This window comes from Oncorhynchus gorbuscha, linkage group LG04, assembly GCF_021184085.1.
Source record: "Oncorhynchus gorbuscha isolate QuinsamMale2020 ecotype Even-year linkage group LG04, OgorEven_v1.0, whole genome shotgun sequence".
Lineage (NCBI taxonomy): Eukaryota > Metazoa > Chordata > Actinopteri > Salmoniformes > Salmonidae > Oncorhynchus > Oncorhynchus gorbuscha.
Genome location: NC_060176.1, coordinates 76,832,802 through 76,856,547, shown reverse-complemented (window position 1 = coordinate 76,856,547; position 23,746 = coordinate 76,832,802). Strand labels below are relative to the sequence as shown.

The window sequence follows — 23,746 nt, the reverse complement described above, 5'->3', positions numbered from 1 at the left end:
GCACGTCCTATCTGACCCATTGCGCTTCCCGTCGAAACTCATGTCGTCACTAGCGTCCGTTGTGTTTAAAGTTTTTGGCGGATTTTTTGACTCGTTAGCTACCTACGTAAAAGTAACATTTTCTGAACGGATTATTTAACATTTATATAAAATGGAAAGGTACGTATTTATTTGAAAGACGTCTCAATAGGTTGTTGCATCCAATTTATAGCTAGCAATAATGATTTGTAATGCCTCAGGCGAATTCTAACATTACCTAGCTAACGTAAAGCATAATCTAATTTAGCAAACTAGCTAACAAGTCCAGTAAGTACGTTAATTGTATATTTCCCCAGTGGAATGTCATTCGTTGAACAATATAGCTAGCTAACGTTATATCACAGGAAATAAATTAAGTATTTGCATGTGAAAGTGTCATGATGGTGTACATTTGCCCCACGAATGTCGACTGATGTTGTTTTTGTGGTCGTTTCCCCTAACGTTCTCATTAAAAATACCCAAATGCGAGACAACAGGAAGATTTTACAGGACGGTGTAGTTTTAATGTCACATGCACAAGTACAGTGAAATGCGTTTATTGTAAGCTCTAACCCCCAACAATGCAGTAATACATAACTATGTAATACACCAAGTTGTCTTAAACACGGATATTGTTAGGCATAAGTTATCTAATAAACAATTAAAAAAGTAGGCCACGGCATCACTGTCAAGCGTGAATGATGATTATTCACGTTTTAGCAGCGGAATGTCCAAACTGCCGTCTGTCTGCATGCTCATTTGATCTCCGTTTAATGAGAATTTGTATTTACTTGAATTACTGTTTCTTGAGCAGATAAGTGTTCAACTACACTAAACAAAAATATAAACGCAACTTGCAAAGATTTAACTGAGCTACAGTTAATATCTAACCTTTATTTAACTAGGCAAAAAGGAAATCAGTCAATTGAAATTATTGAGTAGTGGGGCCGGTTGGATGTACTGCCAAGTTCTCTAAAACGTTGACATTCCTGCAGACAGTATTCCATTTGCATTCTCCCTCAACTTGATATCTGTGGCATTGTGTTGTGTGACAAAACTGCACATTTTTTAGAGTGCCCTTTTATTGTCCCCAGCACAAGGTGCACCTGTGTAATGATCATGCTGTTTAATCAGCTTTTTGATATGCCACACCTGTCAGGTGGATGGATTATCTTGGCAAAGGAGAAAGCTTTATGTACGTATGGAACATTTCTGCTATATTTTATTTCAGCTCATTAAAATAATGGGACCAACACTACATGTTGCGTTTTATATTTTTTTTCACTAAATATAACCTTCCTGTTTTGTTTTAATCAAAGCACATTCTTCCCAGTGGCGCACGCTGTTGAGCATTTGGCCGCATGATATGTATATATTTTTTACTCTTCAGCTAACGTCCTATGAGGTGGTGTTTTTGCTGTAACAGTAATGCTATGCTATTATACTTGGTTATTTAGAATACAAATGAATCATTGTGATCTTCCAAGGCATTGATTCAGCTTTGATCTAAACTAGGGATTGTCAACTTCGATGGGGGTGGGGTCCTTTAGTGAGAGGTCTAATGCATTTATATTTAATTCTGCCCTCCGAATTCATATTCATCATATTCATTATATAAAATAGGCCCATTTAATTTGGTCTGGGTTGCCATTACAATGAAATGTTTTGCTCAAGGACATAAGCAAAAATGTACACTGGGATATGACTAAAGAGTTAATCAGGGTGATTTCTGCACAGATAGACATTTCATTTTGGATTGGAGATGCTTAATTTCCCTTCCATGGTAATAAGATCTTATCAAAAAATAACTTTATATTAGCATTTATTGTGGTGAGATCGTTTTCTTTAAGGATATATTTTTTTATTTAATCAGGTTGGCTAGTTGAGAACAAGTTCTCATTTACAGCTGCAACCTGGCTAAGATAAGGCAAAGCCGTGTGACACAAACAACAAAGTTACACATGGAATAAAACAAACAGTCAATAATATTATAGAAAAAGTCTATAGACAGTGTGTGCAAATAAGGGAGGTAAGGCAATAAATAGGCCATAGTGGTGAAATAGTTACAATTTAGCAGTTAAACACTGAGTGATAGATGTGCAGAAGATGAATGTGCAAGTAGAGATACTGGGGTGCAAAGGAGCAAAATAAATAACAGTATGGGGCTGAGATAGTTGGATGGGCTATGTACAGGTGCAGTGATCTGTGAGCTGCTCTGACAGCTGGTGCTTAAGGTTAGTGAGGGAGATAAGTCTCCAAATTCAGTGATTTTTTTGCAGTTCGTTCCAGTCATTAGCAGCAGAGAACTGTAAGGAAAGGCGGCCAAAGGAGGAATTGGCTTTGGGGGTAACCAGTGAAATATACCTGCTGGAGCGCGTGCTATGGGTGGGTGCTGCTATGGTGACCAGTGAGCTGAGATAAGGCGGGGCTTTACCTTATAGATGACCTGGAGCCAGTGGGTTTGGTGACTAATATGAAGCGAGAGCCAGCCAACGAGAGCATACGGGTCGCAGTGGTGGGTAGTGTATGGGGCTTTGTGACAAAATGGATGGCATTGTGATAGACTGCATCCAATTTGCTGAGTAGTGTTGGAGGCTATTTTGTCAATGACATTGCCGAAGTCAAGGATCGGTAGTATGGTCAGTTTTACGAGGGTATGTTTGGCAGCATGAGTGAAGGTTGCTTTGTTGTGAAATAGGAAGCCGATTCTAGATTTAATTTTGGATTGGAGATGCTTAATGTGATTCTGGAAGGAGAGTTTACAGTCTAACCAGACACCTAGGTAGTTGTCCACATATTCTAAGTTAGAACCGTCCAGCGTAGTGATGCTGGACGGGCGGGCAGGTGTGGGCAACGATCGGAAGAGCAAGCATTTAGTTTTACTTGTATTTAAGAGCAGTTGGAGGCCACGGAAGGAGAGTTGTATGGCATTAAAGCTCGTCTGGAGGTTAGTTAACACAATGTTCAAAGAAGGGCCAGGAGTATACAGAATAGAGGTCGACCGACTATGATTTATCAACGCCGGCACAGATTATTGGAGGACCCAAAAAAGCCGATACCGATTAATCGGCCAATTTTTATACATATGTAGGCACACATTTTTGTAATAATGACAATTGCAAAAATACTGAATGAAAAATGAACACTTATTTTAACTTAATATAATACATAAATAAAATCCATTTGGTCTCAAATAACATGAGAATGTATGTTAAAACGAACCACCAGCTTTCATGGGTCTTCAATATTCCCAGTTAAGAAGTTTTAGGTTGTCGTGCAGAAAGCAGAGCATGTCTGCATGGTCCCCTGTCAGTCTGCTCCTCAGCTTATCATAAATGATTCCCACCTCACTAAACACTCTCGCTTGGGAACGAAGAAGGTGGGGGACAGAGAAGCTTCTTTGCCAGTGGAGCGAGTGATTGAAGTCTGTCCTCATTCTGCTTCCACCACTGCAAGCCGCTCTTTCTGTCAATGACAGGCTCTGTGAGGTAACGCTCCAACTCAAAACTGCCCTAGACTTCAAGCCCTGCCCTCTTGGCTTCCAAGGATTCTAGTGTAGAGGCTGTCCACCATACTGGGTGGCTGATCTACCTGGTCTTCAGCCCTGCCCTCTTGGTCCACCTACTGGGTGGCTGATCTACCTGGTCTTCAGCCCTGCCCTCTTGGCTACCAAGGATTCAGGCTGTCCACCAGACCGGGTGGCTGATCTACCTGGTCTTCAGCCCTGCCCTCTTGGCTACCAAGGATTCTAGTGTAGAGGCTGTCCACCAGACCAGGTGGCTGATCTACCTGGTCTTCAGCCCTGCCCTCTTGGCTTCCAAGGATTCTAGTGTAGAGGCTGTCCACCAGACTGGGTGGCTGATCTACCTGGTCTTCAGCCCTGCCCTCTTGGCTACCAAGGATTCTAGTGTAGAGGCTGTCCACCAGACCGGGTGGCTGATCTACCTGGTCTTCAGCCCTGTGGCTCCACCAGACCAGGTGGCTGATCTACCTGGAGTGTAGAGGCTGTCCACCAGACTGGGTGGCTGATCTACCTGGTCTTCAGCCCTGCCCTCTTGGCTACCAAGGATTCTAGTGTAGAGGCTGTCCACCAGACCGGGTGGCTGATCTACCTGGTCTTCAGCCCTGCCCTCTTGGCTACCAAGGATTCTAGTGTAGAGGCTGTCCACCAGACCGGGTGGCTGATCTACCTGGACCCTTTGCTTTTTTGCACCTGGATCTGGGTCCTCCTCTTCACTCGTCCCATCTGCTGTGGCTCTGGGATTTTGTTTCTGTAGTCGGTCAAACTCCTCCTTCAGCCACTCTTTTGTTTTCTCTAGTGCTGTCCCTGAGGTGAAGGCATGGCTCTTGTAATGTGGATCCAGGACAGTTGCCAGCACCAGGCACTTTGTCTCCTCGGCCTTGGAGAACCTCCTTGTCAGACTGTCCAACATGGTCTTCTGTAAGGTTTTGATGCGTTGAGTAGAAGAACCTCCTGCTGTAGCATCAGCTTCAGCACCGACACACTGGGGATGATGCATGCTGCTGTAGAGTTGGGAGTGGCTCATCTCCAGTGTCACCTCCTCCATAGGTGACAGAGTCTCAATTAGGTTAGAGACAATGTCCCACTGTGCAGCAGACAAACTGCTGATGTCAAATCAAATTGTATTTGTCACATACACATGGTTAGCAGATGTAAGTGCGAGTGTAGCGAAATGCTTGCGCTTCTAGTTCCGACAATGCAGTAATAACCAACAAGTAATCTAGCTAACAATTCCAAAACTACTACCTTATAGACACAAGTGTAAGGGGATAAAGAATATGTACATAAAGATATATGAATGAGTTATGGTACAGAGCGGCATAGGCAAGATACAGTAGATGGTATTGAGTGCAGTATATACAGTGCCTTGCGAAAGTATTCGGCCCCCTTGAACTTTGCGACCTTTTGCCACATTTCAGGCTTCAAACATAAAGATGTAAAACTGTATTTTTTTGTGAAGAATCAACAACAAGTGGGACACAATCATGAAGTGGAACGACATTTATTGGATATTTCAAACTTTTTTAACAAATCAAAAACTGAAAAATTGGGCGTGCAAAATTATTCAGCCCCCTTAAGTTAATACTTTGTAGCGCCACCTTTTGCTGCGATTACAGCTGTAAGTCGCTTGGGGTATGTCTCTTATCAGTTTTGCACATCAAGAGACTGAATTTTTTTCCCATTCCTCCTTGCAAAACAGCTCGAGCTCAGTAAGGTTGGATGGAGAGCATTTGTGAACAGCAGTTTTCAATCGAGAGCATCCTGTACTGACCTCGCCTTCTGGATGATAGCAGGGTGAACAGGCAGTGGCTCGGGTGGTTGTTGTCCTTGATGATCTTTATGACCTTCCTGTGACATCGGGTGGTGTAGGTGTCCTGGAGGGCAGGTAGTTTGCCCCCGGTGATGTGTTGTGCAGACCTCACTACCCTATGGAGAGCTTTACGGTTGTGGGTGGAGCAGTTGCCGTACCAGGCGGTGATACAGCCCGACAGGATGCTCTCAATTGTGCCTCTATAGAAGTTTGTGAGTGCTTCTGGCCACGCAGTCGTGGGTGAACAGGGAGTACAGGAGAGGGCTCAGAACGCACCCTTGTGGGGCCCCAGTGTTGAGGATCAGCGGGGTGGAGATGTTGTTGCCTACCCTCACCACCTGGGGGCGGCCCGTCAGGAAGTCCAGTACCCAGTTGCACAGGGCGGGGTCGAGACCCAGGGTCTCGAGCTTGATGACGAGCATGGAGGGTACCATGGTGTTGAATGCCGAGCTGTAGTTGATGAACAGCATTCTCACATAGGTATTCCTCTTGTCCATATGGGTTAGGGCAGTGTGCAGTGTGGTTGAGATTGCATCGTCTGTGGACCTATTTGGGCGGTAAGCAAATTGGAGTGGGTCTAGGGTGTCAGGTAGGGTGGAGGTGATATGGTCCTTGACTAGTCTCTCAAAGCACTTCATGATGACGGAAGTGAGTGCTACGGGGCGGGGCGGTAGTCGTTTAGCTCAGTTACCTTAGCTTTCTTGGGAATAGGAACAATGGTGGCCCTCTTGAAGCATGTGGGAACAACAGACTGGGATAGGGATTGATTGAACATGTCCGTAAACACACCAGCCAGCCAGCGCATGCTCTGAGGGCGCGGCTGGGGATGCCGTCTCGGCCTGCAGCCTTGCGAGGGTTGACACGTTTAAATGTTTTCCTCACGTCGGCTGCAGTGAAGGAGATTCCGCATGTTTTAGTTGCGGACAGTGTCAGTGGCACTGTATTGTCCTCAAAGCGGGCAAAAAAGTTATTTAGTCTGCCTGGGAGCAAGACATCCTGGTCCGTGATGGTGCTGGTTTTCTTTTTGTAATCCGTGATTGACTGTAGACCCTGCCACATACCTCTTGTGTCTGAGCCGTTGAATTGAGATTCTACTTTGTCTCTATACTGATGCTTAGCTTGTTTGATTGCCTTGCGGAGGGAATTGTTACACTGTTTGTATTCGGTCATGTTTCAAGTCACCTTGCCCTGATTAAAAGCAGTGGTTCGCGCTTTCAGCTTCACGCGAATGCTGTCATCAATCCACGGTTTCTGGTTTGGGAATGTTTTAATCGTTGCTATGGGAATGACATCAACACACGTTCTAATTAACTCGCTCACCGAATCAGCGTATTCGTCAATGTTGTTGTCTGACGCAATATGGAACATATCCCAGTCCACGTGATGGAAGCAGTCTTGGAGTGTGGAATCAGATTGGTCGGACCAGCGTTGAACAGACCTCAGGGCGGGAGCTTCTTGTTTTAGTTTCTGTCTGTAGGCAGGGATCAACAAAATGGAGTCGTGGTCAGCTTTTCCGAAAGGAGAGCGGGGCAGGGCCTTATATGCGTCACGGTAGTTGGAATAGCAATGATCCAAGGTTTTTCCAGCCCTGGTTGCGCAATCGATATGCTGATAAAATTTAGGGAGTCTTGTTTTCAGATTAGCCTTGTTAAAATCCCCAGCTACAATGAATGCAGCCTCCGGATATATGGATTCCAGTTTGCAAAGAGTCAAATAAAGTTCATTCAGAGCAACCGATGTGTCTGCTTGGGGGGGAATATATACGGCTGTGATTATAATCGAAGAGAATTCCCTTGGTAGATAATGCGGTCGACATTTGATTGTGAGGAATTCTAAATCAGGTGAACAGAAGGACTTGAGTTCCTGTATGTTGTTGTGGCCACACTACGTCACGTTAACCATAAAGCATACGCCCCCGCCCCTCTTCTTACCAGAAAGATGTCGGCGCGATGCGTGAAGAAACCAGCTGGCTGCACCGTCTCCGATAGCGTCTCTCCAGTGAGCCATGTTTCCGTGAAGCAAAGAACGTTACAGTCTCTGATGTCCTTCTGGAATGCTATCCTTGCTCGGGTTTCATCAACTTTGTTGTCAAGAGACTGGACATTGGTGAGGAGAATGCTAGGGAGTGGTGCACGATGTGCCCGTCTCCGGAGTCTGACCAGAAAACCGCTTCGTTTTCCGCTTTTTCAAAGTCGTTTTTTGGGGTCGCCGGCTGGCATTCCGTTGTCCTGGGTGAAAGACAGAACACAGGATCCGCTTCGCGAAAGTCATATTCTTGGTCGTACTGATGGTGAGTTGACGCTGCTCTTATGTTCAGTAGTTCTTCTCGAATGTATGTAATGAAACCTAAGATGACCTGGGGTACCAATGTAAGAAATAACACGTAAAAATAAAAAAAAAAAAACTGCATCGTTTCCTAGGAACGTGAAGCGATGCGGCCATCTCTGTCGGCGCCGGAATTCACCTGCATACACATTCAGTGCACGCCTCTGTTCAAACATCCTCTGCAACAGGTGTAGTGTTGAGTTCCAGTGAGTTTGAACTGTTTGGATGATGCTGTGTTTGGGAAGGCACAAGCTCTTCCTGAATGGTCCTCCGCTTCTGTTTGGCCAGTACAGAATGGTCAAAGTGAGTTGCACAGCTCTTCAACATGACAATAATGTCTAGCACAGCTCTCTGACTGGATAGGCCATCCTTGATTACAAGCTGTAGGGTGTGTGCACTGCAGCTGAAGTCTGGAAGCTCTACCAGTCTCATACCTTTCACCATGTTTGGCCTACTGTCCCTGAGGACCAGCACTACATGTCCCTGTGTGGATTTCCTAGTATTCCAACATGGTCAAAAACATCTCTCTGATGTAGTTTCTTATGTGTGATCCATTCATAGTCTTGACATTCAGCACAACCTGCTTTCTTGTCCAAGCATTGTCAATGAAATGTCCAGTAAGGCTCATCGGGGATTCTGTAGTGCCTGACCAGCAGTCAGTTGTGAATGCCATGTTTGGAACGTTCCCTGGTGCCTCACAACTCTTTCATGTGTTTTATCTAGCATTTCTGTGTGAATACATTTTTCATCTTTGATCCTGTACCGGGGTTCAGCGAGAGTTATCAGCCGCTGAAAACCAACGTCAGACACCACTGTGAATGACTGGTTGTCACACCACTGTGAATGGCTGGTTGTCAATGGCAGTCATCTCAATAATTGCTACATCCATCATCTTGGCCCTTGGGTCTTTGTCCTGCCATTTTGCTTGTTTATTAAAATGTTGTAAGATTGTAGCCTGCGATGTGTCTGTATCAAATCAAATCAAATCAAATTTAATTATATAGCCCTTCGTACATCACATTTTCCTTGTGAAGAATTTGCATTTGCTTTTATCATCATTGCTTCCTTATGGGCTTTTGGGTGGGTGTTCTTAAGGTGATTCCACAGGTTGGTGGTATTTTTGGATTTAGCCGTTGCTGACCCCATGCTTACATCTTTTATCACAAGTAAGACACCTTCTTTTCCCTGATGCCAATTCCATGTAATAGTCCCACACTGGTGCTCTGCTTTTCACTGCCATCTGTAAAACACACACACAGCTCTGAAGTGACATTGAAAAATAAGAATGTGTTCTTAACTGACTTCCCTAGTTAAATAAAGGTGTAAAAAAAATATATATATATATATCGGCACCCAAAAATACCGATTTCCGATTGTTATGAAAACTTGAAATCGGCCCTAATTAATCGGCCATTCCGATTAATCGGTCAACCTCTAATCCATAGGACAAGGTAACTCTGGTCAATATTGGCTAAATACAAGCGAAGATTTTTTTTTAAATTGTAGAGTGGATTTATGAAAATATGTTGACAAACGTTACCTAATCCTAGTGAGATTTACACGAGTATCAAAACGCAGAGGCGGTTTAAGCACGAAACAGACCTTATTGGAAGTAGATCAAGCCATTCTCTATGGAAGACATGAACGTTAAAATAACGAAGGAACCCCTTTCAAGTTCAGCCGCAAGTTATTACAGGAATTATAACACGTTGACTATTTCTCTCTAAACCATACACCTTTGACTATTACGAGCCTGCTGCTGCCTACCACCCCTCAGTCAGACTGCTCTATCAAATATCAAATCATAGACTTAACTATAATATAATAAACACACAGAAATACGAGCCTAGGTCAAATCCGGAAACTATAATCTCGAAAACAAAACGCTCATTCCGTTCCGTATTTTAACGGGTGGCATCCATAAGTCTAAATATTCCTGTTACATTGCACAACCTTCAATGTTATGTCATAATTACATCAAATTCTGGCAAATTAGTTCGCAACGAGCCAGGCTGCCCAAACTGTTGCATATACCCTGACTCTGCGTGCAATGAACGCAAGATAAGTGACACAATTTCACCTGGTTAATAATGCCTGCTAACCTGGATTTCTTTTAGCTAAATATGCTGGTTTAAAAAATATATACTTCTGTGTATTGGTTTTAAGAAAGGCATTGATGTTTATGGTTTGGTACAGTCGTGCAACGATTGTACTTTTTTCGCAAATGCGTTTTTGTTAAATCATCCCGTTTGGCGTAGTTGGCTGTCTTTGTTAGGAAGAAATAATCTTCACACAGTTCGCAACGAGCCAGGCGGCCCAAACGGCTGCATATACCCTGGCTCTGTTGCAAGAGAAGTGACACCATTTATCCTAGTTAAAAGACATTTGTGTTAGCAGGCAATATTAACTAAATATGCAGGTTTAAAAATATATACTTGTGTATTGATTTTAAGAAAGGCTTTGATGTTTATGGTTAGTTACACATTGGAGCAATGGCAGTTCTTTTATAAGATACGTTTAATGCTAGCTAGCAACTTACCTTGGCTTCTTACTGCATTCGCGTAACAGGCAGGCTCCTCGTGGAGTGCAATGTAATCAGGTGGTTAGAGCGTTGGACTAGTTTACCGTAAGGTTGCAAGATTGAATCCCCGAGCTGACAAGGTAAAAATCTGTCGTTCTGCCCCTGAACAAGGCAGTTAAGCCCGGCTGATTTGTAGGGGTCAAGATTTTGCAGCTCTTTTAGAACATCAGCTGACTGGATTTGGGAGAAGGAGAAATGGGGAAGGCTTGGGTGAGTTGCTGTGGGGTTTACAGTGTTGTTGACCGGGGTAGGGGTAGCCAGGGGGAAAGCATGGCCAGCCGTATAAAAATGCTTATTGAAATTCTCAGTAGTAAATGTCAGTTGGCTTTTCATAGCCGATCATTGAGAGTATCTCATTACATTTACATTTAAGTCATTTAGCAGACGCTCTTATCCAGAGCGACTTACAAATACATTACATTTAAGTCATTTAGCAGACGCTCTTATCCAGAGCGACTTACAAATACATTACATTTAAGTCATTTAGCAGACGCTCTTATCCAGAGCGACTTACAAATACATTACATTTAAGTCATTTAGCAGACGCTCTTATCCAGAGCGACTTACACATTACATTACATTTAAGTCATTTAGCAGACGCTCTCTCTACCGCTCCTGCTGTCTCTAGAGAGTTGAAAACAGCAGGTTTGGGACAGGTGGCACATCCGGTGAACAGGTCAGGGTTCCATAGCAGAACAGTTGAAACTGGAGCAGCAGCACGGCCAGGTGGAATGGGGACAGCAAGGAGTCATCAGGCCAGGCAGTCTTGAGACCTGGTCGTAGGGCTCAGGTCCTCTTATTCACAGGACACCGGATAAGACAGGAGAAATACTCCAGTTATAACAGACTGATCCTACAAACTACTGCAGCATAAATAATGGAGGCTGAGACATTTAATTTAGTTGACCGGTTAGGCCTTGTGCAGGGGGTAGGGTTGTCCAGGTGGAAAGCATGGCCAGCTGTAGAAAAGTCCTTATTGAAATTCTCAATTATCGTGGATTTGATATGAACAGGACATGAATGTTTGGTTGTGGGACAAAGTGCCAAAATGCCTGACTGTCCCGCACAATCCGGGACAATGTCACCCTGCTAAATGACTTAAATGTAAATGTAAACAATGAAAGATGGGCACACTAGCAGGAAGTGGGCCTGCTAGTATGCCCATCTTTCATTGTTTACATTTAAGTCAATTAGCAGACGCTCTTATCCAGAGCGACTTACAAATTGGTGCATTCACCTTATGACATCCAGTGGAACAGTCACTTTACAATAGTGCATCTAAATCTTAAAGGGGGGGTGAGAGGGATTACTTATCCTATCCTAGGTATTCCTTAAAGAGGTGGGGTTTCAGGTGTCTCCGGAAGGTGGTGATTGACTCCGCTGTCCTGGCGTTGTGAGGGAGTTTGTTCCACCATTGGGGGGCCAGAGCAGCGAACAGTTTTGACTGGGCTGAGCGGGAGCTGTGCTTCCTCAGTGGTAGGTAGGCGAGCAGGCCAGAGGTGGATGAATGCAGTGCCCTTGTTTGGGTGTAGGGCCTGATCAGAGCCTGGAGGTACTGAGGTGCCGTTCCCCTCACAGCTCCGTAGGCAATCACCATGGTCTTGTAGCGGATGCGAGCTTCAACTGGAAGCCAGTGGAGAGAGCGGAGGAGCGGGGTGACGTGAGAGAACTTGGGAAGGTTGAACACCAGACGGGCTGCGGCGTTCTGGATGAGTTGTAGGGGTTTAATGGCACAGGCAGGGAGCCCAGCCAACAGCGAGTTGCAGTAATCCAGACGGGAGATGACAAGTGCCTGGATTAGGACCTGCGCCGCTTCCTGTGTGAGGCAGGGTCGTACTCTGCGGATGTTGTAGAGCATGAACCTACAGGAACGGGCCACCGCCTTGATGTTAGTTGAGAACGACAGGGTGTTGTCCAGGATCACGCCAAGGTTCTTAGCGCTCTGGGAGGAGGACACAATGGAGTTGTCAACCGGGATGGCGAGATCATGGAACGGGCAGTCCTTCCCCGGGAGGAAGAGCAGCTCCGTCTTGCCGAGGTTCAGCTTGAGGTGGTGATCCGTCATCCACACTGATATGTCTGCCAGACATGCAGAGATGCGATTCGCCACCTGGTCATCAGAAGGGGGAAAGGAGAAGATTAATTGTGTGTCATCTGCATAGCAATGATAGAAGAGACCATGTGAGGTTATGACAGAGCCAAGTGACTTGGTGTATAGCGAGAATAGGAGAGGGCCTAGAACAGAGCCCTGGGGGACACCAGTGGTGAGAGCGCGTGGTGAGGAGACAGATTCTCGCCACGCCACCTGGTAGGAGCGACCTGTCAGGTAGGACGCAATCCAAGCGTGGGCCGCGCCGGAGATGCCCAACTCGGAGAGGGTGGAGAGGAGGATCTGATGGTTCACAGTATCGAAGGCAGCCGATAGATCTAGAAGGATGAGAGCAGAGGAGAGAGAGTTAGCTTTAGCAGTGCGGAGCGCCTCCGTGATACAGAGGAGAGCAGTCTCAGTTGAATGACTAGTCTTGAAACCTGACTGATTTGGATCAAGAAGGTCATTCAGAGAAAGATAGCGGGAGAGCTGGCCAAGGACGGCACGTTCAAGAGTTTTGGAGAGAAAAGAAAGAAGGGATACTGGTCTGTAGTTGTTGACATCGGAGGGATCGAGTGTAGGTTTTTTCAGAAGGGGTGCAACTCTCGCTCTCTTGAAGACGGAAGGGACGAAGCCAGCGGTCAGGGATGAGTTGATGAGGTAAGGGAGAAGGTCTCCGGAAATGGTCTGGAGAAGAGAGGAGGGGATAGGGTCAAGCGGGCAGGTTGTTGGGCGGCCGGCCGTCACAAGACGCGAGATTTCATCTGGAGAGAGAGGGGAGAAAGAGGTCAGAGCACAGGGTAGGGCAGTGTGAGCAGAACCAGCGGTGTTGTTTGACTTAGCAAACAAGGATCGGATGTCGTCGACCTTCTTTTCAAAATGGTTGACGAAGTCATCTGCAGAGAGGGAGGAGGGGGGGATTCAGGAGGGAGGAGAAGGTGGCAAAGAGCTTCCTAGGGTTAGAGGCAGATGCTTGGAATTTAGAGTGGTAGAAAGTGGCTTTAGCAGCAGAGACAGAGGAGGAAAATGTAGAGAGGAGGGAGTGAAAGGATGCCAGGTCCACAGGGAGGCGAGTTTTCCTCCATTTCCGCTCGGCTGCCCGGAGCCCTGTTCTGTGAGCTCGCAATGAGTCATCAAGGCACGGAGCGGGAGGGGAGGACCGAGCCGGCCTGGAGGATAGGGGACATAGAGAGTCAAAGGATGCAGAGAGGGAGGAGAGGAGGGTTGAGGAGGCAGAATCAGGAGATAGGTTGGAGAAGGTTTGAGCAGAGGGAAGAGATGATAGGATGGAAGAGGAGAGAGTAGCGGGGGAGAGAGAGCGAAGGTTGGGACGGCGCGATACCATCCGAGTAGGGGCAGTGTGGGAGGCATATGGAGGCATTTGCAGTTAGTTGACTGGTTTGGGAAACATTTGCTATCCTATTTAAACATGAACTGTTCTGGCTATCCATGTATAGCCTACATGTATTTTTCTGCCTATGTCTTTTCTTCATTCTTTCACCAGATCCAGGATGAACCGAGCATCCAGCAGTAGGCTCTCTGAGCTCCCTCAAAGAGTTGAAAGCAACAGAATGAGCATGGTTTATGCAACACCGCAGAGGTTAGTGTTCAAACGAACGTCAATGGAAGTTGCTTTATGGGATATGTATTTGCTAATACAGTGAGCATATCAATATTTGTTCACAGCAAACAATCCTTCGGAAAGTTGAACATTCCTAAACCCCAGTCTGTCACATCCGAGAGAAGAACCAGCTTTTTTGGTAGTCGGTAAGTCCCTACACTGAAGAAAATACCATGATACACCTAGTTCTCTATCACTGTCACCATGCGAGACAAAGACTATTCCTGTTAGTGAATCCATATGATTGGGAGACATTTCCCACTGCCAAGTTCAGTGGTTCCCAACTCCAGTCCTCGAGTCCCTCAGACAGTACAGGTTTTTATTGTAGCTCTGGACATGTTCACACTGCAGGCCTTACTGCTAAACATCTGAACTCTTTTCAGGACCAGTGGGGCTGGCATGGCTCGCAACAGCGCCTTTGGAGCCTTTGGAGGTGCAGAGAAGATGAAGGATCCCCGGCCCTTACACGATAAGGCCTATGTTCAGCAGTGCATCAGACAGTTGTGTGAGGTATGGATTCCTAATATACGCAGATTTTTAAAACATAATTTCACTCAACTTCTCAGAGTAAGAGTGCTGCTCTAGGATCAGTTGTGACTTTTACATCCTCATGAATAAGATTCTATGAACTGGGGGGGCCTGGTCCTAGATCAGCACTCCTTCACAAAGACAAATAATTTCCCTCGTTCTCCTCTAGTTTCTGTCAGAGAAGGGCTTTCCGGGTTCAATGTCAGTCAAGTCTCTCCAGTCGCCCTCCACCAAGGAGTTCCTAAAGATCTTTGAGTTCATCTACTGCCTCCTGGACCCCACCTTCCAGATGCCCACCTCCAAAGTGGAGGAAGAGGTCCCCAGGATTCTCAAAGACTTGGGGTAAATAGTGGTTAGAGTGTTGGGCCAGTAATCGAAAGGTTGCTGCATCGATTCCCTGAGCCAACAAGGTAAAAAAATATATATATCTGTCGTTCTGCCCCTGAACAAGGCAGTTAACCCACTGTTCCCAGGTAGGCTGTCGTTGTAAATAATAATTTGTTCTTAACTGACTTGCCTAGATAAAGGTTACATTAAAACATTTTTTAAATGAGCTCATTCTGCCGTACATGTTAAAAATGGTCTGTGTGCCAAATGGCATCCCTATAGGCCCTGGCCAAAGGTAGTGCCCTATATAGAGAATATGGTGCTATTTGGGACTCAGATGTGATCATTTGCTGTTTGCATCTGGTTTTTGTACGCTAGCCCATTCCTCATTCTATGATACTGACTGTATATTTCTGATGGCAGGTATCCATTTGTTCTCTCCAAAAGTTCCATGTACTCTGTGGGGGCGCCACATACATGGCCACAGGTCTTGGGGGCTGTTGTCTGGCTCATCGATACTGTGAAGGTGGGTACGAGTACAGCAGAATACTACCTAATCTCTAAACTCATTAATAACATTAACTGTCTAAATGAAGGTTTGAATAATGAGAGATGTTTCTAAAAACATTTTTTTATCAGGATCCCCATTAGCCGACACCAATGGCGACCACTAGTCTTACTGGGCTTCGACATAACGAAATCCTTTACAATTTACATATTTAAAAACATTAACATGTATTGTGTGTGCATCTATTAGTTACACTTGTCAATACGTGAACAACAACGTTAGGTCACATGGGGCAGAGGCCTTGTGCTGTGAACAGTTACTTTATTTTTGAAACCAGGTTTTGTTGTTCACTTGCGCCATGTAGGATGGGAGTTCCATGCAGTCGGGGCTCTGTATAATACTGTATGTTTCCTTGAATTTGTTCTGGTTGTTTTGCAGGTCTTTTGCTGTATGAGTGATCAGGACCTGCTCTTTGCTGATTTCTCTGACGGAAGCACTGAGATTGAGGACGGGGTTGAGTTCAACAAGGTACAGAAACAACTTACTCACAACAAAACCATTTAGGATGTTAGGTCTCTATTTGACCCTGGACGATCCCTTCTGTTTCTAGCTCTTTCTGGACTACACCGCTGAAACCTACAACAAGTTCATGCAAGGAGCGGATACGTTTGATGAAGAGGATGCAGATTATCTTGCTAAACTAAGTAAGCAGTGATGACAAAGTCATTGTTTTTAATTGTGAGTTGTGCCTTTTCCTTCCAAATGAACATATAAAATAATAACCAGCAACAAGCGCATAAAACGCCAACTTTATATTTACAGAGAGACTTTACAACGTTGACGAAGGGCTTCTCGCATCCATGGAGGAGAAGTACAGGATTCTGAGTGATGAGGTTGAACGGCTGGAGAAAGAAAGTCAAACGGTTCGTCCTTTTAATCTAAGGTCTGTATATACAGTGCATTCGGAAAATATTCCACATTTTGTTCTGTTACAGCCTAATTATCAAATGTATAAAATATTTTCCCTCATCAACTTACACACAAATACCCCATAGTGACAAAGATAAACATTTGTATGTGTTAACTTGGACTCCCAAGTTGTGGTAAATTCAATTGATTGGACATGATTTGGAAAGGCACACACCTGTCTATATAAGGTCCCACAGTTGACAGATCAAAAATCAAGCCATGAGGTCGACGGAATTGTCCGTAGAGCTCCGAGACAGGATTGTGTCGAGGCACAGATCTGAAGAAACGTACCAAAAAATGTCTGCAGCATTGAAGGTCCCCAAGTTCACAGTGGTCTCCATAATTCTTAAATGGAAGACAAAGACTCTTCCTAGAGCTGGCTGCCCGGCCAAAATGAGCAATCAGGGAAGAAGGGGCCTTGGTCCAGAGTTCCTCTTTGGAGATGGGTGAACCTTCCAGAAGAACACTCATCTCTGCAGCACTCCACCAATCAGGCCTTTATGGTAGAGTGGCCAGATGGAAGCCACTCGTCAGTAAAAGGCACATGACAGCCCGCTTGGAGTTTGCGAAAAGGTACCTAAAGGACTCTGACCATGAGAAACAAGGTCTGGTCTGATGAAACCAAGATCTGAAATCTTTGACCTGAATGCCAAGCGTCACGTCTGGAAACCTGGCATTGGCACTATCACTACGGCGAAGCATGGTGATGGCAGCATCATGCTGTGGCGATGTGTTTCAGCGGCAGGGACTGGGAGACTAGTCAGGATCGAGGGAAAGATGAACGGAGGAAAGTACAGAGAGATCCTTGCTGAAAACCTGCTCAGGACCTCAGACGAAGACTCACCTTCCAACAGGACAACAAGCACAATGCCAAGGCAACGCAGGAGTGGCTTTGGGCAACAGACAGAGCCCGGACTTGAACCCGATAGAACATCTCTGGAGAGACCTGAAAATAGCTGTGCAGTGATTCTTTTAATAATAAAAAAATGATTTGACCTTTATTTAACCAGGCAAGTCAGTTAAGAACAAATTCTTATTTTCAATGACGGCCTAGGAACAGTGGGTTAACTGCCTGTTCAGGGGCAGAATGACAGATTTGTACCTTGTCAGCTCGGATGTTTTGAACTCGCAACCTTCCAGTTACTAGTCCAACGCTCTAACCACTAGGCTACCCTGCCACCCGGGCGGTGATGATGATGATGATGATCTGCAGAGAAGAATCGGACAAACTAACCAAATAGAGGTGTGCCAAGCTTGTAGCATCATACCCAAGAAGACTCAAGGCTGTAATCGCTGCCAAAGGTGCTTCAACAAAGTACTGAGTAAATACTTATGTAAATGTGATATTTCAGTTTTTTATTTAGCAAAAATTTGTTACAATTGATAAATTGTTTTTGCCTTGTCTTTACGGGGTGTTGTGTGTAGATTAATGAGGGTGAAAAAAACAATTAAATTTATTTTAGAATGTATCAAATATGGCAAAAGTCAAGTGCACTGAATACTTTCCGAATGCACTGTATTCATAGATTTTTCCAAGTTCTGCGACTGAATATTGTACATCTCACGTAGTTTAAGCAGTCGATGAGCTGTAAACGTGCCAGTTACGTTTGAACAGAGCAAATTTGATTCACTATATTTGTAACCATTTTATTCACTTTGGAGCAGGATCGATTGATGGTCAAAAGAACGGAGAAAGTCAAACTTCAGACAGACCTGCAGAAGCTGCAGAGTTATCGCAGTAACCTGGAGTCTTTCAAAGCCAACCTGGAGAACAAAGCCTCTGGATTGGCCGAGGAGCTGGAAGCATCTGGTAAAAAACCATGACCAAACATTGCTACTCTCGTGGTTTAGCTGGTCTTGCGGTATTGATGCAGCCTCCAGGACACTTTTCTCTTTCTAAAGTGTCTGTAATGTGGTCTACCACCCTTTGACACATCTCTCTCTCTGTCCCCACATCCTCTCATTCCCTGTTTAAACGAAATGTGAAAATCCATTAAAATATGCCTTTTTTTAAATTGCTACTCTCCTGGAAATCCTGAAACGTGGTCCTGTGTAGGACTGCAAGTGGAGACCCTAAAACAGGAGGAGTCCCGGCTCCAACACATCTTGTCCACCCAGAAGTTCACTCCCGCAGACATTGAGAGGATCAACTGGGAGAAGAGGGAGCTGCAGCAGACCATCAACAGCCTGAGCAAGAGCCTGGAGCAGGCCGAGCAGCACATGTGGAACGAGGAGATCGCTCTGGCCAAGGCCAAGGAGACGGTAAGGAATAGGAAGCTGGCCTGATACGACTGCATTCTATACTCATCTGTCTGGTAAATAAAGGCTCAATAAGTATTTTTTTTTAAATGACTAGCTAGCTATGAGCCAGTGCTGAACAGTCTTCTCAGTCTTAACCACTGCTAATGATTTAGGCCGAAGTGAAGCTGGCCGAGTACCACAAGCTCGCCCGCAAACTGAAGCTCATCCCTGTGTCTGCCGAGAACGCATGCGGCCACGACTTTGAGATCAGGACCTCCACAGAATACGGACCGTCCACCATGGTTCAATGCAGAACACAGATTCAAGTATGGTGATTTAGTTCTCATCCAACAATCGCTTTATTACAACAGGTGTGTGTTGTATCTGGACCTAATTCCGTGGCTTATTCTCTACAGCAACTACTGAGGAAACTGATCACTGACGTGGACGAGGAGTGTAGTCGACTGACAGACATGAAACTAAGCCTGGAGGAGTCCATAGAACAGGTACCGAGACATTTCACTGTGTTTCTTAGAAGTCCGAAGGTTTTGTCCCATTTCTGGGGTGTTTTTTTTCTTAACATGGGTCTTTTTCTCTTTCAGGTGAATTCCAATATTTCAGATAAAGCGAATGACTTGAAACAACTGAGAGAGCAAATCCGTAGGCTCGACGAGCAGCTCGAACAAGACATGCAGGTGGGTTATATTTTCAATATTACAAATGTTTGAATATTGTATACAGGAACCCATCTGAAAAATTGCTTCACAGGCTAGTCATTTATTGATCAGGAAGTGAATCATTGGTCCATCCAAGGTTTTCCTATACAGCTCATTGTCTGATAAGGACCATAATGGAAACAGCTTTTCTTGTTCTCCTCATATCAAATTGTATTAGTCAGATGCGCCGAATACAACCGGTGTAGTCCTTACAGTGAAATGCTTACTTACGAGCCCCTAACCGACTGCAGTTTTAAAAAATCCAGATAAGAATAAGAGATAAAAGTAACACGTAATTAAGAGGAGCAGTAAAAAATATCAATATATACACAGGGGGTGCCGGTACAGAGTCAATGTGGGGGGCACCGGTTAGTTGAGGTAATATGTACATGTAGGTAGAGTTATTTAAAGTGACTGCATAGATGACAACAGGGAGTGGGAGGGGGGCGATGTGAATAGTCTGTGTAGCCATTTGACTAGATGCTCTCCTATGACCTGCTCCACTGCAGCCCCTTCGATAAGAATATGGTGTGCTCGGTCCTCATTTTCCTGTAGTACACAATCATCTCCTTTGTCTTTGATAATTTTGAGGGAGAGCCTGTTGTTGTCCTGGACCACACAGCCAGGTCTCTGACCTCCTCCCTCTGACTGTCTCGTTGTTGTCGGTGATCAGGCCTACCACTGTGTGTTACCAGTCAAATGTAATGATGGTGCAGCTGTGCCTTTCGTGCAGTCATGAGTGAACAGGAAGTACAGGATAGGTTTTGGGCTGACTACTGTCACCCTGGTTGGACCCCTGTTTGTTGAGGATCAGCGTGGCGGATGTGTTGTTACCTACCCTTACCTGGGGGGCCCATCAGGAAGTCCAGGATCCAGTTGCTCAGTCCTCTTTTTCCTTAGTCCCATCATCTCCTTTGCTTCTTGATGAGCTTTTGAGGGCACTATGGTATTGAATGCTGAGCTGTCCTCAATGAATAGCATTCTCACATAGGTGTTCGTTTTGTCCAGGTGGGAAAGGGCAGTGTGGATCGGCAAAGGGACTGCATTCTGTGGCTCTGTTGGGGCAGTATGCAATTTGGAGGGGGTGGGTCTAGGGTTTCTGAGGATGTTGATTTTGACTACCCTTACCACCTGACCAAAGCACTTCATGGCTCCAGGATCCAGAGTGCAGAGGAGGTTATTAGTCATTTAGCCAGGCTTTTACCATGAGTGTTCTGAGTTGTCCTCAAGGCACTATGGTGTTCTTTTGTCCAGGTGGGAAAACATGTTGGTATAGGGACAGACTCTGCTCTGTTGGGGCAGTTGAACATGTCAGTGGGTCTAGGGTTTCTGGGAGTTGATTTTGACCAACCTTTCAAAAGCACTTCCTGGTAATCCGTCTGGCCCTGCGTAGTCATTGTGAATGTTGACCTAAGGGTCTTACTCACATCGGTTGCGGAGAGTGTGATCACACAGTCTTCTGTTGGTATTACAGACTGGTGCTCTGATGCATGTTTCAGTGTTATTTGCCTCGACGTGAGCATAGAAGTAGTTTAGCTCTCCTGGTAGGCTCATGTCACTGGGCAGCTCTCGGCTGTGCTTCCCTTTGTAGTCTGTAATGGTTTGCAAGTCCTGCCACATCCGACGAGCGTCAGAGCCGGTGTAGTGAGACTGAGACTCAATCTTATATTGGATTTCTTATAAGTTTCCAGGTTAGAGTCCCGCTCCTTGAAAGTAGCAGCTCTAGCCGTTAGCTCAGTGCGGATGCTGCCTGTAATCCATGGTTTCTGGTTGGGGTATGTACGTACGGTCACTGTGGGGACGGTCACTGTGGGGACGCCGTCATCGATGCACTTATTGATGAAGCCATTTATTTTAAATGTATTGTTTTATCATTTATAAAAATGACATCCCTTTCTCTCTGTGTGTGTGTGTGTGTGTGTGTGTGTGTGTGTGTGTGTGTGTGTGTGTGTGTGTGTGTGTGTGTGTGTGTGTGTGTGTGTGTGTGTGTGTGTGTGTGTGTGTGTGTGTGTGTGTGTGTGTGTGTGTGTGTGTGTGTGTGTGTGTGTGTGTGTGTGTGTGTGTAGGACATGGCCCATGAGGAGCAGAAGTGGTCTGCTGAGATGGAATCTGTGGAGACCCACCGCAAGCTGCTGGAGAAGAAGGTGACCCTGGGCTATGATGAGTCGGTGGAGCAGCTGAAAGCTGCACAGCAACAGTGAGTAGTGCTCCAATTATTTTGGACCAAATCACAATGGATGAGGGCTACAGGGCTTAGTTTCAAGTTTTATTGTCACGGGCCCAACTACAGTGAAATGCCTTTCTTTCCTGACTGACATGGCAGTAATCAATATCAGTAGTAAAAATACTAATGTAAAGTAGGAAAAAAACACACGAGAAATAGAAACATGAATAACATGAGACAGTAAATAAGCTACTGTTTATTACAGGGTCAGTTCCAATACCATATTTACAATGTGCAGAGATACAAGGGTTAAACTAGTGTCCTGTCCAGGGGGTGTGTTTGTACATCAAGCTGCCTCACACAACAAAAACAGGAGATTTGCTCCTGCCCTATGAGCCGTTCTGGCCCGGACAATGATACTTTATTTGCGTACGGTATGTTTAGGGCTTTACAATTATTTCACAACCACATGAAGTTTGTTTTCATTGTTCATATCTAAAAATAGACCCCCTCCTCCACCACCACAGTATTTGTCTTTCTACTCCACAGGTACCATCTTGTCCTGCAAGAAACCAATGAGGAGCGGCGGACTGTGGTTAACAACCTTGCCAGTGTGTTAACCACGGCTGCCAACCACCTGTCCATTGTAGAGGTCAGTCTCCGTCTTGCCTCTAACCTGTCGTTCACAAAGCCACTGACCCCGTGCACATCTCGTCTTTATTTAAATATGTATTTTATTCCTTGCCTTGATATTCCTTTTTACAATAACAACTTGATTTTGACAAAGACTGTCTTTCTGAGCCTGAGATTCACATTGTGATCATTTCCAGAAATTCTTAGAGGATCAACACAAGCGAGTAGACAGGGTGTACGCGGAAGCTTTCCGGGAGGACGAGGTGGACATTCAGAAGATGAAGGACATTATGGAGAGCTTCATCGCTAAAGTAAATAGCATGTAGTTCCATGCTTTACTATAAAAGCTGACATGAGCTCTAACTCTTTACTTGGTTATTCCATTGGAACCATCCCAGCAGGCAAAACTTGGTTTAGTGACGTTGTGACAACAGAAACTAGTTGAAATGACATCATTGACAACCAGTTTTGCCTGTTGGGATGAGTGCAGCTTTTCTTCTCTTCTAAGTGACGTCTTTACTGACCACGGTGAGCAGAACATCAGTTCCAAAGGGCCGCACCATCTTCTGCAGTTTCCCTGGTCACTGCTCTAAAGCATTGGGAACTTGTGAGACCAGATGGGAAGACTGTATTGGGTGCTGGTAGAATATATGTTTCAATAGGAGTTTTACTTTGTTCAAGTACCCCTGGGTTAGATCATGGGTGTACAGTTAAACCTTTTTTTGTAAAGTATTTTATTGTTGTCTTGTGTTTCTCATCTGTCTAGCCACTAGAGGGCAGTGTAAGGCTACATTTACATTACAGCAGTTTCTGGTCGGCTGGAATACTTTTTTACATTTAACCTTAATTTAACTTGGAAAGTCAATTAAGAACACATTTTTATTTTCTAATGACAGCCTACCGGAGAACAGTGGCTGAACTTACTTTTTCAGGGCAGAACGACAGATTTGTACCTTGTCAGCTTGTGGATTCGTTCCAGCAACCTTTTGTTTACTGGCCCAACTCTCTAACCACTAAGCTACCTGCCGCCAAATATACACTACCGTTCAAAAGTTTGGGGTCACTTAGAAATGTATTTGTTTTTGAAAGAAAAGCAACAAAAAAATGTCAATTTAAAATAATCTAAAATGTATCAGAAATCCAGTGTAAACATTGTTAATGTTGTAAATTACTTTTGTCGCTGGAAACAGTTGGTATTTTATGGAATATCTATATATCTATCTACAAGAGGCCCATTATCAGCAACCATCACTTCCAGTCTCGGTGAAGAGGTGACTCTGGGATGCTGTCCTTCTCGGCAGAGTTCCTCTGTCCAGTGTCTGGGTTCTTTTGCCCGTCTTAATCTTTTATTTTTATTGGCCAGTCTGAGATATGGCTTTTTCTTTGCTACTCTGCCTAGAAGGCCAGCATCCCGGATTCGCCTCTTCACAGTTGACGTTGAGACTGGTGTTTTGTGGGTACGATTTAATGAAGCTGCCAGTTGAGGACTTGTAAGGCGTCTGTTTCTCAAACTAGACACTAATGTACTTGTCCTCTTGCTCAGTTGTGCACCAGGGCCTCCCACTCTTTCCATTCTGGTTACAGACAGTTTGCACTGTTCTGTTCAGCGTTGTACCAGATTATCAGTTTCTTGGCAATTTCTCGCACGCCTATGTAGATATTCCATAAAAAATACGCTGTTTCCAGCTACAAG

The 23,746-nt window shown here is 45.0% G+C and overlaps 1 protein-coding gene across 2 annotated transcripts; it reads left to right on the top strand.

Moving 5' to 3' along the window:
* The first annotated feature begins 30 nt into the window (after positions 1–30).
* On the top strand, positions 31–23,376 carry LOC124033421 (kinetochore protein NDC80 homolog). Of its 2 annotated transcripts, XM_046345452.1 has the most exons (18): positions 31–159; positions 13,851–13,946; positions 14,033–14,113; positions 14,351–14,477; positions 14,665–14,837; positions 15,246–15,348; positions 15,769–15,858; positions 15,941–16,034; positions 16,153–16,253; positions 17,965–18,109; positions 18,356–18,561; positions 18,714–18,866; positions 18,957–19,046; positions 19,143–19,235; positions 21,323–21,453; positions 21,970–22,072; positions 22,251–22,364; positions 22,562–23,376. In XM_046345452.1, exons 1-18 carry the CDS (start codon positions 152–154, stop codon positions 22,562–22,564), a joined length of 1,911 nt encoding a protein of 636 aa, XP_046201408.1. In that variant the 5' UTR covers positions 31–151; the 3' UTR covers positions 22,565–23,376. The 2 variants fall into 2 exon arrangements, with proteins under 2 accessions (XP_046201408.1, XP_046201407.1); XM_046345451.1 differs by having other exon boundaries at positions 22,251–23,376.
* The last annotated feature ends 370 nt before the right edge of the window (positions 23,377–23,746 follow it).